Genomic DNA, 24137 nt, shown 5'->3' with positions numbered 1-24137 from the left:
AAAGTGTCTGAAAAGTGGCAAAAGTCTTCAAGGGCCTGAAAATGACTGAGACAGGAACTGAGAAGCTGGCAGGAGGTCCTGCTACGGCTGCAGGGTCGGCGGGTGTCCTGGGTGGGCCACGCGGCAGGGACAGCCGTGGCTCCACGCCCACCCCACCATGAGGGGCCAAGCGCAGACTTGGGGGAGCCAGAGGGGCCGGGCCCCTGAGCGAGGGCTGGGGAAGGGTGAGTCGGGGGCCCCTGTGGGACTGCCCGGGGCCGGGGGAGCTCAGGGCCAGGACCTCTTGGCACAATTGCCCACGTGGTCCCCAAAACTAATGCCGGTTGCGTGGGCCGAAAGCTGCTCTGGGCCCGCAGCTCACTCCCCTGGGCCCCCAGGCTGGTGGCTCCAGAAGGAGCTTCCTAAGAGGGTGGGAAGCATCCGTGCAGCACCTGCCCTGGGCTAAGGGCCTCGTCTGGGTGATCTCAGCCCTCAGCAGGGCCTTTCCATTTGGGTATTGGCAGCCCACAGGGCTGTTGTGGCCATGGAGCCGAGTGGCAGCTCCTGGATCACCCCACACCTGCGTTCCTCAAGGCCTAGGCACTACTTGCTCCATGGTCAAAAGCATCACTTTGTGAAACTCAGGCTGAGCAAAGCTGGCCTACGATTTTGGTCCTCCAGGAATGCTGGAAGGAGCCCCTTCCCCCCATGTAGCCTACAGCTGGGACACGCAGCAGCCAGTGAGTTGGTCACGGTATGAAGGCCTCTCTCCTCCCGGCAATCACAGATCCCAAGCTTGGGTACTTGGGAATAAAGATGTATTTCACCCACCGACTCGTTCCACACGACCAAGGCCTGTGCCTGCCCTGAGGGCGAGTTGGTTGAGCCTTGTACAGTCTACTATCAGAGCGTGGGCCTGGGCTGAACTTTTCCCTGTGAGCAGCAGCAGCAGCAGAGTCTAGAAAGACGGCCCTCCCTGTCCACGGTGGAAGGTGCGGAGCTCCGGTGGTGTGCTGGCAGCCGCTCGCAGAAGGGAGATGGAGGAGCACAGAGCAGCCCCTGGCACGGAGTCCTCGAGGTCCAGGGACACCTTCCTCCCAGGTCAGCTCACAAAGGCACCAGACATTAATCCTTGGAGACAACCATTCTGATGTGTCTAAGGCCATCGACAGAGAACATGGCTGTCAGGAAACCTCAACTTTTTGATAAATGACAACAAAACCTGAATGCACAAGAAATGTATCTAATTTAATGCCTGACTTCTAAGCATCCTTATTCAATATAGTTTATGTATTGTTTCATGAGTAAAATGTGAGTTGAGCTTCTGCCAATAGCTGTCCGTAGACCAGCCACTATCGCTTGCCATCATTTTGTTTCTCAACTTTTCGTTGACACATGTAGGTCTAGCGCTTTCCTCCATATTGATGAAATGAAACTCATCCATTTCACAACTCAAAGCCAGGGCCTTCAGTTCACAGCCCGTTGCCTCAGATGGCCTTTCCTATATCTTATTGCTTCACTGTCTGACTCACCCCAGCGTGTTTCAGCCAAATATACTTGTTTTTATTCATCTCACTCTCTTTTCCTCCCTCCCCCCATTCCCCCTCTGTCTCTGTATCTTTCTCCCCAGATCCCTCCCTCTTTTCCCCTTTCTCTCTGGATGCCCTCTCTCCCTCTCTCCCTGTTTTTTTTCTCTGTGTCTTTCCTGTGTCTGGCTCCATACTACTCAGAAAGAGCAGCTGGAACTGCTAAAGAAACCCCAGCATCCTGTGCTGCTGCTGTTGCCTCCTCCAACTGGTGAGCCCGATTGGCTCATTTTTAGGCAGTGCTATGGTTGGAAATGGGCCCTTCCTCTGGGGTCTGCTACTTCCCTCTGCCTGACTCAGAAGAATGAGTCAAGAGGGAAGAACATTTCGTATTAGGGAGACGGTCCCCTGTACTGTTGCCTTTTTCTGAATCATTTCAATCATGTTTGCCAAATTCCCTACAAAGGTCTGTTCCCTCGGTTGACAATGAGCAGAGGCAAGAGAGATGAATTGCTAAATGGTTGTATCCCACACCGCGCTGGGAGGCTCAGCAGAACAGAGACCTGTGTCAAGCAGGGGCTTCCTTCTCCACCAGACCCTTCAGCCTGCATTTCAACCTGTGACGTGTGAGGAGATAGCCCGTGATCACACCACAGGCCTGCTTACATTAGAGGAAGCAAAATGCCAATTCCTTCTACCCCTTTCCCCCCAGTAGAAACCCTGCTAATTCTTTTTAAAAAAGGGAGAGAGATCATGTATAGAAAACCTTTTTTACAATTTATTTCCTGTTGTTAATCTTTAAAAATGAGGTTCTAGCTAAGTGTAGGGTTTCAGCGGTGGAATTCTGACCACGTGAACACATAAATAAATATTTACAGTCTTTGGCAAAACACATGACGTTTCATCAACCTATAGGAGAAATTTGTTTAGAAAAACATAAATAATTTACAAAAAATATGGTACATTCTAAATATTCACATCATCATCATTCCCACACCATTGTACGGTTGACCCCACAACACGGAAACAGAAAACCTGCACGCTGTTGACAGTCGCTACATTTAATGAAGTCTCCCAACGCTTTGTTGGTCTCGGGAATACAGCTCCACACAAAAAAGTAAAAAGTGCAGCAAAACAACAATACAACGACCAACCTCAAAGGAAACAACAAAAATAATTTTATCAAAATGCAATGTGTACATTAAGACTAAAGTTATGGATCATTCCCATTTGGCATAGAAATGTAATGACTATTAACAGAAAGGGGAAAAAGATTTGCCCCCTATCAGACAGACTTCTCTTACTAAACCCCTTATGTGGAGTGGGATGAGCGACTATTTCCTGCAGAAAGATCATGCAACTTAAAGCAAAAAAAACAAACCAACAAACAAAAAACAAAAACAAACTTGTGCATATTACACATGACTGATTACTGGGTGTGCCTGGCAAGACTAAATACTGATTTGTTTTCAGCATTTGAATTAAAAGAATTCCATATACAGCAGATAGATAACAGTAACAAATATTGAACTAAAATCACTGGCAACATTATATATTAAGGTTCCATCATAAACTCCTCATTATTCTCTATTTATTCTGTTACAGCTTCTAGCATGCTTCATCATGACAACCTAATATTATAAAGCCTCATATTTTCACAGGATGATATGCTTGTTAGATGTTTGTTTCTAGAAATTACGCTACATATGTGTTACTAGGCATATTTAAAATAAGTTATTGGTAAATGGAGCTGCATTCTATATTCATTTAATAAATATTAACAACATTTATAACTGGAACCTTAATGAAATGTATTATCAAATTAGGTAAAAGCAACTTGTCTGCAGTTACCAAAGCCTAGATACGAGTTAGATGTGCCTTTTCCGGCCTGTGCGTCTGCTCTGCCTCCTCTCAGGCAGCAAAGCTGCGGAAGGAAGCTCAGGCAGGAGCCTCCCTGGCACCACAGTGGCACAAGCAGCAGCTGAAGCGCAGCACTTTGCTCTGCTAACCTTTTACTTAAATGAGGTTTTGCCAAATCCACATCTGGAACCGCGTCACACCCATTTTGCAAGGATATTTGTTCTTTGATGAAACTGCATCTCTACTGCACATGAGGGCTTTCATTGTAGGACAAGAGGAGAGTTTGTTTATTTTTGTAACTGTTTTACGTGTTCCAATTAGTTAATTGGTAGCTTATGTCATTTGCTATGCCTGTTGTCTTCTAATCTCTCCTTATTATAACATTACTTCAAATTTGAATTGAACCTTCTTTATAATTGATTTAATGGGATTTGTGTGTCATTGTAGAGCAGCTCTAATTCAAGAATAGTGACAACTTTAAGCACCAAAAGTAGTTCAGCAATATTTTTCATGCTTAATTTATCATAATGGCTTATGCACAATATTCCCTTCAACTCCATATACACATAAATACAATAAGTAATTACATTTTATATGTAAACGTCATTCTTTTTAAACAAACAAGAAAAAGCAATGTAATGGCATGCCCAATTTTCACTCCACATAAAGTCTCGTATATCACCAAACTGGTTTCCTCTAGTGGGTTAGATGTTCATCTCTTAGTTCCACTGATATTTATCCTCTGAAGGCACTTGGGTTTGGGTTTGCTGGCAGGAGGTGAGGAACCATCAGAGTTAAAGTCAAGGGACAGGAGGTGCTGCTGGAGAGAGAAGCCGCAAGGACCATGATGAACTGAGGTGTCTAGGGACCATGGCATGCACAGGGCATTGCCGGAAATGCAGCAAATCTTGTTTAAACATCTACAAAAAGAAAAAGAACAATAAACAGAGTTAGGATGACTGGGCCATGGGTAGTGTTTTATTTTGTTTTACCTAGAACCTGAAATATAACTACTTTAATTAAAAATGAGGGCTACCATATGGATGGATGGATGGATGGGTGGATGGATGGATGAAATGGATGGGTAGATGGATGAAATGGGTGGGTGGATGGATGGGTGGATGGATGATGAGGTGGGTGGGTGGCTGGATGAGATGGATGGATGGGTGGACAGATGAATGAGATGGATAGATGGATAAATGGATGGGTGGATGGATGGATGGATGAGATGGATGGATGAGATAGGTGGATAGATGGATGAGATAGGTGGGTGGGTGGATGAGATGGATGGATAGATGGGATAGATGGGTGGGTGGGGGATGAGATGGATGGGTGGCTAGATTGGTGGATGGATGAGTGGATGGGTGGGTGACTGAGATAGATGGATGGATGGATGAATAGGTGGGTGCATGGATGGATGAGTAGGTGGGTGAGTGGATGAGATAGATGAGTGGATGAGATGGGATAGATGAGTGCGTGGGGGTGGATGAAATGGATGGGTGGATGGGTGGGTGGGTGGATGGATGAATGGATGGGTGGATGAGATGGATGGGTGGGTGGGTGAGTGGGTGGATGGATGGATGAGATGGATGGGTGGGTGGGTGGATGGATTAGATGGATCAGTGGATGGGTGGGTGGATGGATGGATGGATGAGATGGGTGGGTGTGTGGGTGGGTGGGTGGATGGATGGATGGATGGATGGATGAGATAGATGGATGAGATGGGTGGATGAAATGGATGGATGGATAGGTGGGTGGATGGATGGATGAGTAGGTGGGTGAGTGGATGAAATGGATGGATGGATGGGATAGATGAATGGGTGGGGGTGGATGAAATGGATGGGTGGATGGGTGGGTGGGTAGATGGATGGATGGATGGATGAGGTGGATGGGTGGGTGGGTAGATGGATGGATGGATGAGGTGGATGGGTGGATGGATTAGATAGATAGGTGGATGGGTGGTTGGATGAATGGATGGATGGATGGATGGATGGATGAGATGGGTGGGTGTGTGGGTGGGTGGATGGATGAATGAATGGATGGATGGATGAGATGGATGGACGGATGGATGGATGAATGGATAGATGGCTGGCTGGCTGGATGGATGGATGAGATGAATGGATGGATGGATGACATGGATGGATGAGATAGGTGGATGGATGGATGGATGAGATAGGTGGGTGGGTGAATGAGATGGGTGGATGGATGGGTGCATGGGTGGATGGATGGGTGAATGGATTGGTGGATGAGATGGATGGATGGATGAGATGGATGGGTGGGTGGATGGATGAGATGAATGAGTGAGTGGGTGGGTGGGTGACTGAGATGGATGGACGGATAAGATAGATGGATGAGTGGTGGCTGGTTGGATGGATGATGAGTGGGTGGGTGGATGGATGAGATGAATGAGTGAGTGGGTGGGTGGGTGACTGAGATGGATGGACGGATAAGATAGATGGATGAGTGGTGGCTGGTCGGATGGATGATGAGTGGGTGGGTAAGTGGATGAGATAGATGGTGGATGGGTGGGTGGATGGATGGATAGATGGATGAGATGGATGGATATGTGAGTGGATGGATGGATGAGTAGGTGGGTGAGTGGATGAGATGGATGGATGGATGGGACAGATGAGTGGGTGGGGGTGGATGAAATGGTTGTGTGGATGGGTGGGTAGATGGATGGATGGATGTATGAGATGGATGAGTGGGTGGGTGAGTGGATGGATTACATGGATAGGTGGATAGGTGGATGGGTGGTTGGATGGATGGATGAGATGGATGGGTGGGTGAGTGAGTGGGTGGATGGATGGATGAGATGAATGGGTGGGTGGGTGGATGGATTAGATGGATCAGTGGATGGGTGGGTGAATGGATGGATGGATGAGATGGGTGGGTGTGTGGGTGGGTGGATGGATGAATGAATGGATGAGGTGAATGATTGGGTGAATGGATGAGATGGATGGGCGGATGGGTAGATGGATGGATGGATGGATGGATGGATGGATGGATATATGGGTGGGTGGATGAATGATATGGATGGATGGGAGGAAATGAGATGCCTTGAAAGACATCCTAACGTAAGAAGAAGAAAACCTCCACAGAACAAGCAGAGAAATCAACCCCAACAGGGTTTTGCCCTGTTGGTCAGACTGGTCTCGAACTCCTGACTTCAGGGGATCCACCCACCTTGGCCTCCCAAAGGGCTAGGATTACAGGCAGGAGCCACTGCCCCCAGCCAAACACATGATTTTCAATGTGTAATTTTTGAGAAGCATCCTGAGCCTTATTTCCCACATCTGTGGAAGGGTAATGTGCACGTGAAGTCATGGAATTAGAGCAGATGGGATTCAAGTTATCTTCCAGGTCTATAATATTTTGATTCAAATATACTTGTAGCGAGATAACTAGAGAGAAACCCCTTCCTTCTTTCCTTCCTGCCTGCCTGCCTGCCATTGCTAATGCAAGGGTACCAATCTAAAATGGTGTCAGGAGCCTGGAAGGTGGAGGAAATCTAGCAAACTGTAGGATATGGCACAATGAGGATGGGTGGGACCTGTAAATAATTGGAAAGTGTTCTACCAGAGGCATCCAAATGCAATTACCACAAACAACAATCCAAGCTGACCAAATGAAATGGCTGCTTGGAATGTGCGGGGGTCTCGTGTGATATCATGCATTAGGTTTATTGCCCTGATGTACAGCTTTTGTAAGTGGAAAACTGCACTGTGTACCCCTTTCCCCTTCTGGGTGCCACATGCTTTCCCCACTAACCTGAATCACTCACACTCACCTCTGCATTCGTACTTGAGGTCTGAGAAATAGACCATTTCTTGAGAGAAGACAAATAGACCCAGCCGCCCGCCAGCGTAGGTTTGGTCATAGATAGGTCCTGAGTCTGCCATGATCTGTTTTCCTTCATGCACTAAGACTCTAAAAATGGTTTGTAAAAAGGAGAAGAGGAAAGAAAGAGAACATGAACTCCATGAAGCATTCACCAGTGGTGGCAGGTCGGCTCCAGACACGAGCTGTGGATACCCCACCCAGGGCTTCAGTGCCCCAGGGGGCATCGCTGGCTTTCTCCTTTGGAGCTCCAGCCACCACTGATCCAGGGCACGCCTTCCTTCTTGCAACCACACCATTGTCACAATCTGTGAGTTCACTGACAGTCACCCGGGCAAGGGCTTTAGAGGGGACTCTGCCTTTGGTGGGTGAGGAGGAAACTTCCCCCTTCCTGGGAAGCCACAGTGGACTCTCCCTACTTCACCATGTGCGAAAATCATGAGCTCACTGACTTTCCTCCCCACTGTGGAAGCTGTGTGGGAGCAGGACCAGATGCACCAAGCCCCCAACGGGAGGATGGGGCGTAAGTGTGAATAAATGGGAGGCCCTTAGGGAAACGTTCCAGCCAGGCCATGAGCCTGCACTTCACCCACACAGATCTGCCCACTATTGCCAGGGACTCACACACTCCTGGCATCTGTACAGAGTCCGGCCTGATCTTGGTGCTTATTAACTTTGAAGAAACAAAAACGAAAATACCTTGATTTTAAATTGACCACATTTTGTTTCAATAAAAATCAATTACAAAAGCTGTTAAGCCAAGGGACAAGATTCTGCTGGGCTAACCATGTCAAAACTTCCTACAACCGTGTTTTAAATTCAGCCATCTACATCATCAGAAACAGGTACAAATCTAGTCTCCAATAAAGCACATGCTAATTCTGCAAAGATGCAGTTTTTCTAATTGCAGGTGTTCTCCCCTGCTTGGGATATTCATTAGGAGAAAATACGGTTATCATCTCAAAAGTCATTTTAAAAACAAAGCAGATTGTATATTCTCCTTTTCAACCATCTTTTAAAAATATGTAATATTTAGTAGAGATGCAGGATAGAAAAGAGAAGGTAGTTAATGCTGACGAATCTAGAGTAAAACAAAAAGTTAGAATTCACTTGAGCTTATTTGTCTATTAATGTTCAAACGTGCCATCCGATGGGAAGCCCCTTGGAAGAAATGCAGCTGCGCTGACCTGCCCTCACCTGATGTAGCCAGTCTTGGGCCTGTGAGTCAGGTGCCACCTGTAGGCCGTGTAGTCCTTCCAGCCAATGTTCCTGGGGTCGTGCCATAAGGTTCGCACCTGAGGGAGAACACAGCACTCTTGAGTGCCATGGGCACCCAGGACCTTAACCACAGCCCCGTAACACCAAGCAGGAAGCAAAAACATGACTCTAAAAGTTCACATTTAAGGCTCATGGTGCTCCATCTCTCTCTGATGTGTTTATCATCCAAATCTCTACTGTGGATTGAAGCCCATGGACAGAGTGTGGCTCAGGGCTGAGAGCCCAGGCACCTGACCCTCAGATTTCTGGATTGAAGAGACCAGGCACCTGACCCTAGATTCCTGGGTTCATGTCTGGATCTTCTCTTTCCTTGATATGGGATGTTGGGCAAAATACTTAAAGTTTTGATATTCAGTTATCCCTATCTCCAATTAAAAAAATTTTTTTTCATATTATATCTGATCATTATGTCCTGTGCTCACTCCTTTTCTCCAGAGGAAGGTAAAAGAGGTTTAATTTGTAAGAGGATTAGCTACTGTGTTTAACTGGTAATAATCAAATGTGTTGAGTTGTAACCCCAGGCACAGTGTCTATAATAAAGTAAGATTATTAAAATAACTGTGCCTGGAGTTAAAATTGATAAAAACAAAATTGGGGTCTCTGGGTTGGGATAGTCCTGCTGAAACTCCCCGCAGCCACAGTGGCACACAGGAGATGCATGGGTGGGCCCGGCCGGCCATCCTCACCTGCCCTGGTGTGTTCCCCGTGTGCCACAGTGCGTTCCTCAGGTGCTCGCCCGTCCCCGTGGTGGAGTTCACCACCTTGAGGGACACGCCAGAGTAGCCATAGGCCCGTGTCGGCTGGTCCTCCCAGTAGGTCTGCGTCACCTGCTTCCACATCACCACGTAGAAGCGGCTGCTTGACTGGTACCCAAAGACGAAGCCGGCATAGTCGTCATCCCGGTCAGTGTTTACATAGAACGTGCCACTGAAGTCCACGGACCCAAACTCGTCAAAACCTGGATGCAATGCCATAAGGTTTTGTTAGAAACACCTTTCAGGTGGCCGGGAGTGGTGGCTCATGCCTGTAATCCCAGCACTTTGACAGGCCGAGGTGGGCAGATCGCCTGAGGTCAAGAGTTTGAGACCAGTCATGGTGAAACCTCATCTCTACTAAAAATACAAAAATTAGCTGGGCGTGGTGGTGGGCACCTGTAATCCCAGCTACTCAGGAGGCTGAGGCAGGAGAATCACTTGAACTTGGGAACGAAGGCTGTAGTGAGCCGAGATTGTACCACTATACTCCAGCCTGGGCGACAAGAGCAAGACTCCATCTCAAAAAAAAAGCAAAGAAAGAGAAGAAAGAAAAGAAAGAGAGAAAGAAAGAAAGAAAGAAAGAAGGAAGGAAGGAAGGAGGAAGGAAGGAAGGAAGGAAGAAGGAAGGAGGAAGGAAAGAAAGAAAGAAAGAAAGAAAGAAAGAAAGAAAGAAAGAAAGAAAGAGAAAGAGAGAGAGAAAAAGAAAAAAAAAGAAACAGGTTTCAGGCAATCCTTGGCCCTGTGACCATCTGACAGTGGATGCCCAGCGGGGCTCCCCTCTTCATCCCCAGTGGGCTCTTTTACCATGAGATTATTGGAATTGAAAGGATTTAAGATCCAACTTACAAGAGCTCTGAGGGGGTTATGAGGTCCCATTTCATAGACTGAGTCTATAACACAAAATGGCTTACTGAGATTTCAGAGACTTCAGAGCGGCAGGTGCATGTGCCTGTCAAGCTTATCTAGGCAGACGGTTTCACAGACCATGGAAGGGTGGGGGCTTTCAGAAAGACCACACGGCATCCCACCTGCATGATCTTAAAGCACAGTCTGAGTCTGCATCCTCTATGGGTGCCTCCCCCAGAGCAATGCTGGCACCACCACCGTGACTCAGAGACTCACCTACAGCGATGCCAGGGTCCGAGTTGGCCGTCTGAACCAGCTCCTTGCCTTGATGGCGAATGACCCAGTTGGGATCAATTTGGGTGGTCCCTTTGGGATCCAAGGGGACCATCTGGAAGTTCCTGAAGTCTGTCTCACTGATGGCATTGTTTTCAGGACACACATCATCAATATCTGGGACGTTGTCATTGTCAAAATCATCTTTACAAATATCACCCCGTCCATCACCTATGCACAAAGAACAAGCCAAAAAATGAAAAATAAAAATAACTAAAACACACACACACAAAACAAAGAAGCAAAGTCGGTGGTTTGCCATTTGCTTTTCTATGTCTGAGAAACATGAGTGCATTTTCCCTGAACATCTAAGACTGAGTGCTTTGCAGTGTGTTGTGGATTCATGCTCTACAACCTCCAAAACATTTGACTTCACTGCTGTGAGGAGCCTCAACTCTTTTCACAACATTTTTGTGATAAATACACAGCAAAGGCCAGCACAGCAAATTCACATAAAGCCATTTCTCACTGTGTTCCAAACTCAACGCTGAGGGTATAAAACCTGAATGGCTGTCAAGTAATATCAACCTGCATTTCCAGCTTTCTTTTTGGATAGTTTTCTGAATGTCTGTTATTACTTTTCTTAGTCATCCCTGCCTTTTATAGTCTATTTGGCATTAAAGCAGAACTCACACTAAAATGGCTTTTCCTAGGGAGACATGGACTTCTGCTGTTTAGGAGGTCCTTGTCAAGTTTGCAACAGGGTTGTGGCATAGTGGGGAGAGGGGATGAAGTGGGCCTGGTGCAAACCGTGGGGGGGAAACACGAATTTGCCAAATGTGTCCAGTCAGTCTACGGCAATGAAGATAACCTGACAGGCAGATAGCAACATACTGAATTAGCTATCACACGGCCTGCTATTTTAGAATGAGGAAAGGTAAGTTGGATTGAATATCTCATCATATTTTTCAACTAGTTTCTGTTCTGTTCAAGAACATACTCCACCTATCGTGTGGCAGGCACGTAGTTGCTATCAGGGCATTCTGAAAGGCTGAAATGCTGCTTTCCCTGTCAGCTTCTCTCCATCCCAGGCCCTCTCTGTGGAAAGGCTGCCTGGGCAAGCCCCTGCCCATCAGAGCACGGAGTCCAGATGAGGCTTCCTGTGCTCACTCCATCCCTTCATGCTGCTCAGGGAGAACCCGGGAGCTGCCCTTCTGATCCCAGCATCTCCCACGTACTTCTGAGTCATGCTGTCTCAGACGTCCCTCAAGTCCTTATCTCCATCTGTCAAGGACACGGCTTCCAAAGAGAGCCTGTGTCAGCCAGACCCCAACTCCTAGCGAGGACCACTTTCTCACAGCCACCCAGGAATCCCCAGAGCACAGCCGTGCCCTTGTTTATTACTCAGGGGCTCTGACTTAGACGACTACAGCCCATCCAGCTCCTTCCTTGGCCCCCCACCCCCGGTGCCTATGGGCCACCTATTTATGCTTATCCCTGAGCAAAGCAGCTCTTCCTCTCACGCTTCACACTCATGCCACTTCTGTTTGTTTTGCTCTTAAAAAAAAGCTCTTAAAAAAAATCCTCCCTGTCCCCTGCCTGGCCCCATACGCCAAATCTCCAATTCATCCTATGTGTATAACTGGCTTTGTTTCTAGGAGATCATCAACAATCCAGCAGTGACATGGGGGCAGGGATTTCTCCTCCCCCAACGCGCACACACACTTGAGGCAGCACACCTGTTGAAGGGCACACACGCAGCCAAGAACGTGCTGGGTGTCAGGGCAGAGGAAACTCATATTGCGTGGAACCATAGCTTTAAGAGGCCCAAAGTAACTGCCCTTTTTCCAGCAGCAGATTTAAGCTGATCTCTGTGCATACATGTCTCTGCCCTGGTGGGTTGCTCAGAAGCCGTTTTCCTCCATGCCCGATGAGCTGGGAGAGCACCCACCGTCCAAGTCCTCCTGGTCTGGGTTGAACACAAGCCGGCAGTTGTCCCTGTCATCGGGGACGCCATCGTTGTCATCATCGGGATCGCAGGCGTCGCCATGGCCGTCGTTGTCGTGGTCGGCCTGGTTGGCGTTGGAGATGTAGGGGCAGTTGTCCTGGTTGTTCTGGTGACCATCGTCATCTATGTCCTCGTTGTTGTCACACTGGTCCCCGACGAGGTCGTTGTCCATGTCGGTCTAGGGGATGGGGCGTGAGGGAAACAGCAGAGAAGCGCCAATTTGAGGAGGTGGAGAGGAACCAGCAGGACACAAGCCTGAGAGCCGCCTCCTCGTCCTGCAGCACAAGCCCCGGGTCATGCAAGGGCGGCTGGTCTAAGGTCACACCGACCCTGACGTCAGGACCAGCACTGGGGCCAGGACCCTCGGTCCGGGAATCTCCCCACCCTCTGCCACCTCTCCACAGTAATTCACTTCACTAAAGGAAGATGTTGTGCTTCTTCACTGGAAAAGCATGAACTACCAAGTAATTATGTCTTTTTTTTACACCACTTGCTATAATATGTCCTATGGGCTGCATCAAGATGACTGTCTTCCCTTGTCTCTTTCAAACGCAAACCTGGGAATAAAGCCAGTTCCTAGTTGGCATCAGGAAAATGGGGAGAGAATTCTGTGAAGACGCAACCTCGCTCCAGCTGATGAGGTAAAGGCATTGATTCATTTGGCCTGTGGCCACTGAGATACAAGAACTGTGCTGCGATTTGAGTTGAGTAAATGTTTTCGATTGAAATCATTGAAAACTCCATGTTATCCTGTCTTGGCGGAGCTCATGGAAGACTGCCAAGGCCTCGTGGAGGGGACTGATGAGGACCTGAGACTCGCCTGTCCACGGCTGTCCTCACCTGGACCGGGTTGTACACCACGGGGCAGTTGTCACAGTAACCCCCTACACTGTCACCGTCCACGTCCCTCTGATGAGGACCCCCAACCCCGCCAACCTCGCCTGTTCACGGCTGCCCTTACCTGGTCGGGGTTGTGCACCAGGGGGCAGTTGTCACAGTGATGTCCCACACCGTCACCGTCCGAGTCCCTCTGATGAGGACCCCCAACCCCGCCTGCTCGCAGCTGCCCTCACCTGGCCGGGGTTGTGCACCAGGGGGCAGTTGTCACAGTGACCCCTACCGTCACCGTCTGAGTCCCTCTGATGAGGACCCTCAACCCCGCCAGCCCCGCCTGTTCACAGCTGCCCTCACCTGGTCGGGGTTGTGCACCGGGGGCAGTTGTCACAGTGATCCCCCCACACCGTCACCATCCGAGTCCCTCTGATGAGGACCCCCAACCCCGTCTGCCCGCAGCTGCCCTCACCTGGTCAGGGTTGTGCACCAGGGGGCAGTTGTCACAGTGATCCCCCACACCGTCACCATCTGTGTCCCTCTGGTCAGTGTTGTAGACGTAGGGACAGTTGTCTCGTTCATTGAAGACATCTGTCGGTGTTCAAAGGGGGAAAAAAACAAAAACAAACCAGAAGGACAGGTGAGTTTAGGAGAAGCTCACTGGGTTCCTATCACGTGAAATTGCTTACAGCCACACTTTTATTTAATGATAATAAAAAGAAGCCTAAGAATATAGTAAAATATAAAGACTATTAGATTTTAGAAGAACATATGACATATTTCATTACAACTCAAATTCCTTTCATTTGAAATAGAACCAACTTTTGGAGATTTCTGGGCAATGTTGCAGGAGGGGCAGTTGAAAGTGCTGTCGCCGTGTAAATCTGAGCTTGCTAAATTGCTTGTTTGTCCCTAATACCCACTCAGAAAGTACGCGTTCAGTTCCTAGGAGCTTATCATCCATGCACGTGAGTAGGAAAAAACAATGGCAGAGAGTGGCAGGATTTTTCGATGTCATATCTTATTTTAAGAAATCTGAAAATGATGAGTTGCAGTGATACTGAAGTTATAAAAATATAAACTAGCACTGAACTAAACAATCCCATCAGCGACAGTGTCACAAATGACAGAGCAAAACGTGGCACGGCAGCGAGTCCACAGGAAGAGCCAGAACTGAGCTGAGACGCTCGCCTTGCTTTGGTCAGGTGAGGTCTGGAGAAAGGAAGTAAGGAGCCCCTAAAAAATAAAAACGGAAGGGACTGGGAGCTTGAGATCTGCATCCAGCACATCACAGACGCCACCCTGGATGACAGCCGAGGAGTCCCCTGGCCACCACGAGCCCTTAGACAGCAACCCACCACATTCCCGAGACCGAGAAGAGGGTGGAGGCAGAAATCAGGGGGAAAGATTAGATTGAGAAACCCGCCGTGACACCGAACAGCAGGTTGGGGTGGCTCAGAAGGGGTGTGGCTGGCGCCGGGCTGGGAAGAGGACCCCATGAGGGAGGCCCAGTGTGGAGGAGCTGGGGCCGAGCTTCAGCGTGGACGTGAACCTGCCCCGAGCTCTTGCTGATTTTACAGAAGTGCTTGCCTGGTCTCCAGGCACCCCGAGAGAAGGAGCAGCCGTGCGGTGACAGTGGCACTGGGTTGCAGAGCTCGCTTACCGAGACCAGCAAGCTCTCCAGGTAAAGTATCCACCGGGCGCAGTGGCAGAGGAAGCCACAATACACCCACATTATTCTAACTGAGCCCTGTGGGAGGAGCTTTCCAATACACATTTAGAAATAAGGGCGCAGAGGCAGATGTCCCAGGATGGGGGCACAGGAGAGACCCACGGCTCCTGGAAGCTCAGTTTGATGAAAACATGTAATGGCTTCTTGGAATTTTTGAATGAAGGGTGAACTTTAGAAAAGATGCCATGAAGAAGCATGAGGCCCAGGACTGCGAGGCTTGGGTCAGAGACAGGAAACCAAATGCATAGCTTTCTCTAGGGCGGTCCTGTGGCCGGTGTCCCCGACCCTCAGGAAAAGGCGAGGCAGAATAAGCATGGGCCCCTGTGGGAATAACTGAACGAATCATTTAATCTTATAGTAGTGTAAAAATGAGAGGAACTTATCAAAATTCAGAATAAAACACGAAGCTTGCAAATGCTTCCAATTGTGACCTTAAAACGCATGCATTGGGCCGGGCGCGGTGGCTCATGCCTGTAATCCCAGCACTTTGGGAGGCCGAGGCGGGCAGATCACTTGAGGTCAGGAGTCTGAGATCAGCCTGGCCAGCATGGTGAAACCCCGTCTCTCCTAAAAATACCAAATTATTGGGCGTGGTGGTGCATGCCTGTGATCCCAGCTACTCAGGAGGCTGAGGCAGGAGAATCGCTTGAACCCAGAAGGTGGAGATCGCAGTGAGCCAAGATGGTGCCATTGCATTCCAGCCTGGGCAGCAAGAGTGAAACTCTATCTCAAAAAAAAAACAACAAACAAAAAAACTGCATGCGTCGGAAGGAGCAGAAGCGCTCACCATCCCCGTCAATGTCCACGGAGCAGGCATCACCCTCCCCGTTGTTGTCCGTGTCGATCTGGGCGGGGTTGTGCACGTAAGGACAGTTGTCACAGCGGTCCCCAACCTCATCCTTGTCGTAGTCAGCCTGGCGGGGATTGAAGAGGAGCTGGCAGTTGTCCTGGAAAAACAAGAAAGGGAAGACTTTAACGAAGATCATAGGAATATGGGTCAAGCCGTTTAGCGCTTATAAGTTATGTACTCAAAATTGATGAAAATCAATATCGAAATCAAACAAACACAAAAGCCAGTTAGGGCTGGACGGTGGCTCACACCTGTAATCCCAGCACTCCAAAAAGGCAGTTAGGGCCGGGCGCGGGGGCTCACACCCTTAATCCCAGCACTATGGGAAGCTGAGGCGGGCAGGTCACCTGAGGTCAGGAGTTCGAGACCAGGGCCGGGCTCAGTGGCTCACACCTTTAATCCCAGCACTTTGGGAGGCTGAGGCAGGTGGATCACCTGAGGTCAGGAGTTCGAGACCAGCCTGGCCAACATGGTGAAACCCCACCTCTACTAAAAATACAAAAATTAGCTGGGCATGGTGGTGCATGCCTGTAATCCTAGTTACTCTGGAGATGAGGCAGGAGAATCGCCTAAATTCAGAAGATGGAGATTGCAGTGAACCAAGATCATACCATTGTACTCCAGCCTGGGAGACAAAATTGAAACTCCGTCAAAAAAAAAAAAAAAAAAAAAAGCCAGTTAGCCCTTGCCAAACACTTTTTCAATATAAAATCATTTTATCATTTATGCATCTGTCTTCTGTTGAAAATTCGGAGATTGCTAAGGCAAAAATGGTATAACATACACTTCATGGTGTGGAGAGATGTAAATATCAAATGAATGGATTAGTGAGTCAATGTCTCCATCAAAGTCAGATGTAAGAAAGCAGTGAGTAAAAATGTAATCTATTCTTGCTAGAGCTGTTTTGTGTACAAATACGTTAAACCATTTGTGTTTGCAGCAATTTTCTCAGAAAAATGATAATATTTTAAAGGTTGCCATAAAGGCAAGTCTATCACTCATGGTGGTGTCAGCCTTGCCCATCACTGGCTCCTCAGCAGAAGGAGAGGAGGTCTTCTATTTTTGTACAGTTAAAATAGATAAAATTATTCAAAACATTTCCGGCAGCACACTCTGGGCAGTCCCATGCACTGAGGTAATCCGCTTTTGCAAATGACTGACTTTACAGTGACCTTTGGGAACTGCTTATGCACAAACGCTTGCAAGACAATGGTAGTTACGTTGACAAGGGCTGTTTGGTATAAAGCGGCCTCCTGCGGACCTCACTGCTCCTGGAACCCAGGGCAGGTGCGCGGCACGAGCCGCTCCTACCTTCTCATCGGTCACACCATCATTGTCGTCGTCATCATCACAGGCATCGCCAATCCCGTCCTTGTCAAAGTCTTCCTGCCCAGAATTCGGCAGATGGGGGCAGTTATCCTGCAATTAGAGAAGGAAGAATACTTGGAAAAACATTTAGGAAAGCGCCTCTTTCAGGAATGCAGGTGAAATGAAACTAGCATGGCTCTGAGGAAGGAAGCGTCCCCCGTCTGTCCTCAATCTCAAGTGGGAGCTCAGAGAGGAGCCAGGAGGCCAGAGGCGCGTGGATTTCTTCTCAGCTCCTGCCCTGGAAATTATATCACCATTACTCACGAGGGAGACAAAAGAAACTAGTGTTTGGAGCCCAGGATCCCAGTGAGGTTGCCAAACAACTGCAGAAACAAGAAGAGAATGACAAGGTATTGCTCTGAGAGAACATGGGGGAGAAAAGAGGCTTTAGTGGTGCTTTCCTTCCCACAGACTTCAGCTCATAAATCAAAATGCCAAAGCTTATAAATGTTTAACCCTCACCAGCCAAAAGATCTCAAAGAAAAGAGTCTTTCAAATATGTATGTGATATGTTCAGAAACCAGGGCTGAGAACTTGAAATTATCTGCTAACTCAGCTCTTCGCGATGAGTGGGTAATGCATGTAATAGGGCAAAAAACTCATTTCATTTCAGTCCAATTATACCATCATTTAAAGCTGAGCTGTATAGACACTAACAACTCGAGGGAACTGGAAATCCAGGAAAAGGTAGAGCGTAGAGCAACTGTTTCAGTTTCCTGAACATGTGGACAAGAGCTCCAAGGGGTGTCTCCTCCCCGTGGCTCAAAGTGCATCACTCATGAAATCAGAAGACAGAACCTGGAGTCATGTCCTGGAGCCCAGAGTTTCAGCCCTCACAGATCAAGAAAGGACAGCATGTTGCTTGTGGTGGAGGTCACGGATCCCAGATGGGGGCCCCTGGCAATGGGGAGGATCCAGCACCTGTGTGTCGGGTGAATATGGGAACAGGCACAGGGGACCCTTGCCAAGTCTCTCTTTTAAATTATTTTGTGTGTGTGAGTGTGTGTGTGTGTGTGTGTGTGTATATATTTATCTATTTTTGTGCAGTTAAAATAGATAAAATTATTCAAAACATTTCTGGCAGCACACTCTGGGCAGTCCCATACACACACACACACACACACACCACACACACACACACATACAATTTTGTAAATTATGTACCATTTTCAAAATTATTAAATTTCCATCTAAAATTCCACGACGATGGAAAGAATAATCAGGAGGTCTTCCAGCAGCATGGTCTCAGCTGCAGCTGACCTTCTGAAATCAGGGGCTTCAGGAAGAGTAGGCTGGGTAGCCAAGGGGTGTAACAGAGGTTGGGATCAGTGCCTCATTGATTTTAAAACATATTCATATTTTGTTTCAGTCAGTATTTGCCATCTTTAGTCAAGAGGGACTGAAAGAAAAAATTAACACAAAATTCACAAGCATGATTAAATATTAAATAAAAATGAATATAGTTATATTTTCAAGTGATATTTTGTGTCAGTTTGTGGCATTTCCATGTCTGACTTTCTTAAGTCATAAAACTGCACTAACACATTTTGGGGCACCCTGTGCGGTGGACTGAGTGGTGGTTCCCACGGGGGATGTCCACGTCCTGGTGTCTGGAGCCCGGGAATGTCACCTGATATGGCTGAAGTGAATTTCATCTTATATGGTAACAAGTGCAATTAGGTTAAGGACCTTGAACAGAGAGGCTCATCCTAGATTATCTGGGTGGGCCCTAAACACAACCACAGGTGTTCTTATCAGAGAGAGGCAGAGAAAGCTTCGGGAGAGAAAGGCACTGGAGAAAGTGGTATGAAGACAGACCAGAGGTCAGGGTGATGCAGCCACCAGCCCCAGAAGCCCAGCAACGGCTGAGCCAGAGAAGCTGGGAGAAGCAGAGAGAGCATAGCCCCGCTAGCACCATGACGTGTTTCTGGGCTCCAGAGCTGTGAGGTAGAGTTTTGTTGTTCTGAGCCTCCTGGACCGTGGTGTTCGTTCCTGTGGCCACAGGAAAGCGGTCCAGCCTGTGATGGGCCCCGAAGGAGCTCCTTCTCCCAGCCAGCTGAGCTGCTCCTTATATCGCAACACACCTGGGCTTTGGGAAGAAAACCATGTCCTAACTCTTTCCAAGTGACAAAGCCTGGCCAGACCTGCCTGAGACACAGCGGCCTCGGCACAGCCTGGAGCTGAGCGTGGAGCCGGCGGCGTCCTCCCTCTACTCACACTTTCAGGTAATGCGATGCACACAGTTGCAAATATGGGCTGAGGCACCTGCTGTTCTCTGGTGCCCAGCAGCGGGCGGCGCCAGAGTGTGGCTGTGTCTACTAAGGACCCCCAGAAAGGGGACCCGGGGGACGCATTCAACCTGGTCATCAGGCAAGAGGCCTTAGAGACGCTCCCTCCAAATTCGCCGTGCTTCGAAATTCGCTGTGCTCCCCCACTCGACGAAACGTCCCTGGCACCAGGAGGAGGGCTGACCGCCGTGGCCTGGGTGCCCTGCGAGCCCCACGCCTCACCTTGATGCAGTGGTAGGTGGCGTTGGTGGCGCAGACCAGGTTGAGGTTGGGCCAGCCGTCCAGGTCCGAGTCCTCCCCGCAGATGAGCCCGTCGCCCGCATAGCCTGTCTGGCACTCGCACTTGTACATGGGGTCGCTGAAGTGGCCCAGGTAGATGCACTCCGCGTGCCTGTGGCAGTTGTGTGTCTTGTCCCTGCACGGATTTTCGGGCTCACACACCTAAGGGGAGAAGGGCTGCGTGGTTAGTGACAGGCAGGACGATGGCTCTGGAGGCGTCGAGGCGGGGCGCTGGGCACCACGGCCCCCAGCAGGCCCCGTCCCAAGCAGACCCAAGTCCTGAAGTGGGAAGGGCTTTCTGGACATGCACTTGAGGTGCTGTTCGTTCCTGAGGCTCTGTGAGTGACTCAGCCATCGTTTCTGAGCCTCGGCTGCAGCTCACCAAGGGATGCCGCTGATAGCTGAGAGGTTGTGGCCTGACCTTCACTCTGCCCTTCCCCCCCGCGCTGAGAGGAGCGGCCAAGCTGTGTCGGTGCTCAGCTTCCCCGGGCCAGCCCCTCCCATGCCTCTTCTGGGCCACACCACCCCTTCCTCTCCTTGCTGCTGCTTCTTTTCCGAACTCATGTGATTTTTCCAGAGCCTCTCACAACACACAAGGAAGGCTGGCCTTGCGTACTTGCTTTTCCGTCTTGGCTGCCTCCAGGCCGACCCCGACGGGCTGGCTCCCTCTGTATCGGGGTGGGCAGGGCAGGCAGTGGAAGCCGGGCTGAGTGTTGACACAGCGAGGCACCTTGCTGGTGGAGAAGCAGATGTCGGGGACCAGGGCACACTGCGGGGACAAGCAGACGTGAGAGGCCGCTCCCGACCTCCAGGGCGCCCACAGCCCAGGGCGGGGTCACCCACCTCGTCCAGGTCCTCACAGTGGGTGCCGTTACCCAAGAAGCCCACAGGGCAGGAACCGCATGACCAGGACCCATCGGGGAAGCTGCTGCACTGGGCTCCCGGGAAGCAGGGGTTGGATAAACAGCCATCTGGGTGGGAGAAGGTGCAGCCGAGTTAACCACGCACCCTGCGCAGCACAGAGGGAAGCCCGCCCTGTGTGCCGTCAAACACTCTGGATATCCTTGTCATCAAATTGTGTAGTCAGGCGTCATTTCCAAGAATGCATTGCTCAGGGGGGCACAGTGCAGTGGGTTACAGAAGCACACGCACACTATGACTACACGCCACAGGCCACACCACACAATACCCACGCACCACCTTCCACACCGCACAACTACCTACATGCCACATTCCAGACCACACAACTACCACGTGTCACATTTCACGCCACACCGCGACCCACGCACCATGTTCCACACCACACAACTACCTACACACCATGTTTCACAACACACAGCTACTCACATGTCACGTTTCACACTACACAACTACATATTACATTCCAGACCACACATGTACCCATGTGCCATGTTCCACACTGCACAGCTACCTACATGCCACGTTTCACAACCCACATGCCCCGCTCCGGATCATATCACAGTTTACATGCCATGTTTCACACCACATAACTATCCACATGCCACATTCCACACTGAACAACCTACGTGCCATGTTCCAGACCATAGAACTACCTACATACCACATTCCAGACCACACAACTACCCACGTGCCATGTTCTACACTGAACAACTACCTAGATGCCACATCCCAGACCACACAACTATCCATGTGCCACATTCCATACCATGCAGCTACCCACACACCATGTTCCATACCACATAACTGTCTACATGCTATGTTCCCAGCCACACAACTACCCAAATGCCACAGTCTACACCACATAACTACCCACATTCCACAGGCCATGCCACACAATTACCCACACACCACATTCCACACCGCACAACTACCCACATTCCACAGGCCATGCCACACAATTACCCACACACCACATTCCACGCCACACAACTACCCACACACCGCATACCACACCACACAACTACCCACATTCTACAGGCCACACCACACAACTACCCACATTCCACAGGCCATGCCACACAATTACCCACACACCACATTCCACGCCACACAACTACCCACATTCCACAGGCCACACAACACAACTACCCACACACCACATTCCATGCCACACAACTACCCACACACTACATACCACACCACACCACTACCCACATTCTACAGGCCACACAACACAACTACCCACACACCACATTCCACACTACACAACTACCCACATTCCACAGGCCACACCACACAATTACCCACACACCGCATTCCACACCACACAACTACCCACATTGCACAGGTCACACCACACAACTACCCACACACTACATTCCACACCACACAACTACCCACATTGCACAGGTCACGCCACATGGCATCTTTTCTGTTTTTACATTAGAAATACAGGAGGACTGAAATACAGATGTTAAAAGCAGTTATCTTCACGTGTGCAACTAAAATGGATTTTTCTTTTCTGTGTTTTTCATCTAGTTTCCCAAAGTGTTTGCGCTTGTCATCAGAACGGAAGCCGGTTTCAGTGCCCCGCTGCCGCCCTCACTCACCCACAGGGCAGCTTCTCTTGTTGCACATCTGGCGTTCCTGCACGTCCCCCACGCAGGCCTTCCCTCCGTGCTGAGGCTCAGGGCTGTTGCAGACCCGGGTGCGCTCCCGGATCCCACCGGCACAGGTGACAGTGCAGGCCGACCACGGGGACCAGGGGCTCCAGCGGCCATCGACTGCGGGGAAAACCAACAGGGGGAGCTCACAGCAAGGCCCGGGGTGGAGAACGTGAGCTGGCTGAACGAGAGGGAAGAGCAAGTGGGCCGTGGTGTTCCCTACACAGCCTCACAAACTGGTTTCTCCCCAGGTTGGCTGACTACAGGTCAGAGCGTGATCGCACCACTAAACCTGCTGCAACGGTGTATTCCAGGAGTGGTGCAGATGACAGCGTTTCCAGTGGTTTTGCTGCGATCTCTTGGCCTCCAGAAGACAAATCATACCACCTCCTCTTTTTAATAAAAGAATTTTTTTAATAGAGAGGGTCTCGCTATGTTGCCCAGGCTGCTCTCAAACTCCTAGCCTCAAGCAATCCTCCTGCCTCAGCCTCCCACGGTGCTGGGATTACAGGCGTGAGCCACCGTGCCCGGCCCCACACCACCATTTACAATGAGAAGCTCAGAACTCCTTGCCAAGGTGTCCCTCTGTCATGGAGTGTGACCTCAACTCAGAAGCCTGGTGTGACACCGAATGTCCTCATAGGCAGTATCCATGAGGCATGAGCACTGCTGAAAGCAATCTCCGCACACCCTCTTTTTCTCAGCACGTCCATGCACTTCCTGAGCCAGGTCTCCCTGGGGAAGTCCTTGATGCTTTGGCCCAAGTGCTCTGTAACTCCCACCCTAGTCTGCACAGACGCAGGAAAGACTATTTCAGAGAGACACAGTTCTGTGCATCTGCGGTATCCTCTGTCCACTCACTCCCATCCACACTCCTTACCTGTCCACACTCACTCCCAATCCACACTCACTTCCATCCACACTCCCTCCCCATCCACACTCACTCCCCGTCCACACTCCCTCACCATCCACACTCACTCCCCACCCACACTCACTCCCTCCCCATCCACACTCACTCCCCGTCCACACTCCCTCCCCATCCACACTCCTCCCCATCCACACTCACTTCCATCCACACTCCCTCCCCATCCACACTCCCTCCCCATCCACACTCCCTCCCCATCCACACTCCCTTCCTCCCCATCCACACTCCCTCCCCATCCACACTCACTTCCATCCACACTCCTTAACTGTCCACACTCACTCCCCATCCACACTCCCTCCCCATCCATACTCACTCCCCATCCACACTCCCTCCCCATCCACACTCCCTCCCCATCCACACTCACTTCCATCCACACTCCCTCCCCATCCACACTCATTTCCATCCACACTCCCTCCCCATCCACACTCCCTCCCCATCCACACTCACTTCCATCCACACTCACTCACTCCCCATCCACACTCCCTCCCCATCCACACTCACTTCCATCCACACTCCTTACCTGTCCACACTCACTCCCCATCCACACTCACTCCCCATCCACACTCCCTCCCCATCCACACTCACTTCCATCCACACTCCCTCCCCGTCCACACTCACTTCCATCCACACTCCCTCCCCATCCACACTCCCTCCCCATCCACACTCCCTCCCCATCCACACTCACTTCCATCCACACTCACTCACTCCCCATCCACACTCCCTCCCCATCCACACTCACTTCCATCCACACTCCTTACCTGTCCACACTCACTCCCCATCCACACTCACTCCCCATCCACACTCCCTCCCCATCCACACTCACTTCCATCCACACTCCCTCCCCGTCCACACTCACTTCCATCCACACTCCCTCCCCATCCACACTCCTCCCCATCCACACTCACTTCCATCCA

The 24137-nt window shown here is 49.9% G+C and overlaps 1 protein-coding gene across 1 annotated transcript in view; it reads right to left on the bottom strand.

Moving 5' to 3' along the window:
- Window positions 1-2261: 2261 nt before the first annotated feature.
- THBS2 (thrombospondin 2) overlaps window positions 2262-24137 on the bottom strand; it is a 40050-nt gene continuing 18174 nt past the window's right edge. Inside the window, exons 11-23 of the mRNA XM_033234194.1 lie at window positions 22245-22418; window positions 20557-20684; window positions 20330-20482; window positions 19657-19875; window positions 17090-17197; window positions 15716-15875; window positions 13669-13787; window positions 12309-12543; window positions 10361-10588; window positions 9170-9441; window positions 8403-8500; window positions 7156-7295; window positions 2262-4285 (exon numbers count right to left, since the gene is read on the bottom strand). Coding sequence (XP_033090085.1) covers window positions 4278-4285; window positions 7156-7295; window positions 8403-8500; window positions 9170-9441; window positions 10361-10588; window positions 12309-12543; window positions 13669-13787; window positions 15716-15875; window positions 17090-17197; window positions 19657-19875; window positions 20330-20482; window positions 20557-20684; window positions 22245-22418 — 2042 coding nt within the window. The 3' untranslated portion in view covers window positions 2262-4277. The remainder of the gene's footprint in view (window positions 4286-7155; window positions 7296-8402; window positions 8501-9169; window positions 9442-10360; window positions 10589-12308; window positions 12544-13668; window positions 13788-15715; window positions 15876-17089; window positions 17198-19656; window positions 19876-20329; window positions 20483-20556; window positions 20685-22244; window positions 22419-24137) is intronic.

Source organism: Trachypithecus francoisi, unplaced genomic scaffold (genome assembly GCF_009764315.1).
Source record: "Trachypithecus francoisi isolate TF-2019V2 unplaced genomic scaffold, Tfra_2.0 Lachesis_group15, whole genome shotgun sequence".
NCBI classification, from domain to species: domain Eukaryota; kingdom Metazoa; phylum Chordata; class Mammalia; order Primates; family Cercopithecidae; genus Trachypithecus; species Trachypithecus francoisi.
This window is presented reverse-complemented; position numbering and strand designations above follow the sequence as displayed.